Source organism: Medicago sativa, chromosome 4 (assembly GCF_051527215.1).
Source record: "Medicago sativa cultivar Bolivia chromosome 4, Bolivia_mono, whole genome shotgun sequence".
Lineage (NCBI taxonomy): Eukaryota > Viridiplantae > Streptophyta > Magnoliopsida > Fabales > Fabaceae > Medicago > Medicago sativa.
The window spans coordinates 12,319,636-12,321,335 of record NC_140752.1 but is presented as its reverse complement, the minus strand read 5'-3'; the positions used below and the strand labels follow the sequence as shown (position 1 = coordinate 12,321,335).

At 36.7% G+C, this 1,700-nt stretch overlaps 1 protein-coding gene across 1 annotated transcript; it reads right to left on the bottom strand.

Moving 5' to 3' along the window:
• Window positions 1-235: 235 nt before the first annotated feature.
• LOC146926387 (F-box only protein 8-like) lies at window positions 236-1,700 on the bottom strand. Its single transcript, XM_085708079.1, has one exon. The coding sequence runs from the start codon at window positions 1,631-1,633 to the stop codon at window positions 425-427; it is 1,209 nt and encodes a 402-aa protein (XP_085564205.1). The 5' UTR covers window positions 1,634-1,700; the 3' UTR covers window positions 236-424.

Here is a 1,700-nt window from a genome sequence, read left to right as displayed (position 1 = left end):
GTTTGAGCCCATCTATATTTTATTAGTTCCCTACTTCTAATCAATGAGGTAAAACAAGCCAACAACATATACCTACAGCCATGCATAATGGAACTGCAATGAGTTGGAAAAAAATCATCTACCAGATAGTTGAATGTGAGCAGCAGTAATTAACACATAATCAGCAAAGAGACAAAACACCATACATACAATTGGAATCATAAGTACAATATGCAATATGAAAGAGAGCAGTGCATTGAAATAAAAATGGTAAAGAAAGGTTCATATCACAAATGTTTCTTTCTCGTACACTTGTTTGTAAATGTATTACAGGAAAAAAGCAAGCCCATTTGTATTGAAATGGCTTCAGAACATTCAACTTGGAAATAAAATCTTAAATCCTAACAACAACAGTACACATAAAGCTCTTGGGATACAGAAACACCTAATTCCTAATTCGGCGAAACGAACGAATGTTTTTCTTATAAATTGCAAAGTGACAACAAAAATACTCCCCTTTAACACTCAGATCTTCAATTGTGTGGGTATTTAAATCAAAACAAGCTATTTCATTGTCATTTTTTATAAAGAATATATCACCTTTTTTTCCTGCTCCAACAGGACGCTCCACGCTAGGCAAGGGTCCGACAATAAAGAGTTTAGTCCATGATTCTCTAACACCAAGTTCACCCAAAACATATATGTAAAAAGAAGATGTCTCTACATGCTTTGAGATCAATGCAACGAACCCATTTAACACCACCAAGTCAAAGCATCTATTCACCCACTCGTCAGGATCACTTTCTCTCTTCACCCACTCATCAGAATAGCTATCTTGCATATCCAAGGGTAAATGTGTAGTACAGAAGTTCTCATTGCTCAAGTTAAAAGAAACCATGTATGCATCATCTACACCTGTATTCGTCCACCAATGACACACTCCATTCAAGTACACCTTTCGACCTATACTTGTAGGCATATCGAAATCAAGTTTCTTCCAAGAGTTACTTCTTAGACTATAAATCTCCCAAAAAGGGCATGGTACGGTTGGCAGATAAGTCCAATCAACATCGTCACAAGGTTTATATTTTTTAACATAAACACGACGAATGATCTTATAGTCGTCGTTAACAGGGTCATAGCCATATCCATGAAGATGAAACCAAACAGTATTAAAAGGTAAAGACTCAGCCGGGCTAGGAGGAACAGTTTCCAATTCCTTAGTAGCTGGATTCCATAATGCAATAAACTGTTGATCAACATCAGAGAAACAAAGCACATCATTAATACCAGAATCCAACATATCAATATAATTCTCATCATCCTGTTGAAATGAAACTGGCCATTTCAATTTAACCCTATTCTCGAATTCCTCAGCAGAGAGCAAATACAGATTGGAACCGTCTCGTGGATGTGGCGATATCTCCTTAATATTTAGAAAGAGATAGGTGTGATCGTACAATGAGCGATGCATAGATATGAAATTGGTGCGGAACATGTTCATGAAATTAGGGTTTTGAAATAAAAGAGACCATGATTTCGAGGCACAGGTAAATCGTTTGAGAGATTTGAGAGGTAATTTGGAAAGAATAGAAAAGGCAATGTCATCAGCAATATAGCTACGGTTACTAACCTTGTCACTTTTTGTAGCCATGGATGGATTTATTTCTCCAACAAGGGGAAGCGATTTCTCTGTGAACTGTGCAATGCAAAATGGAAGA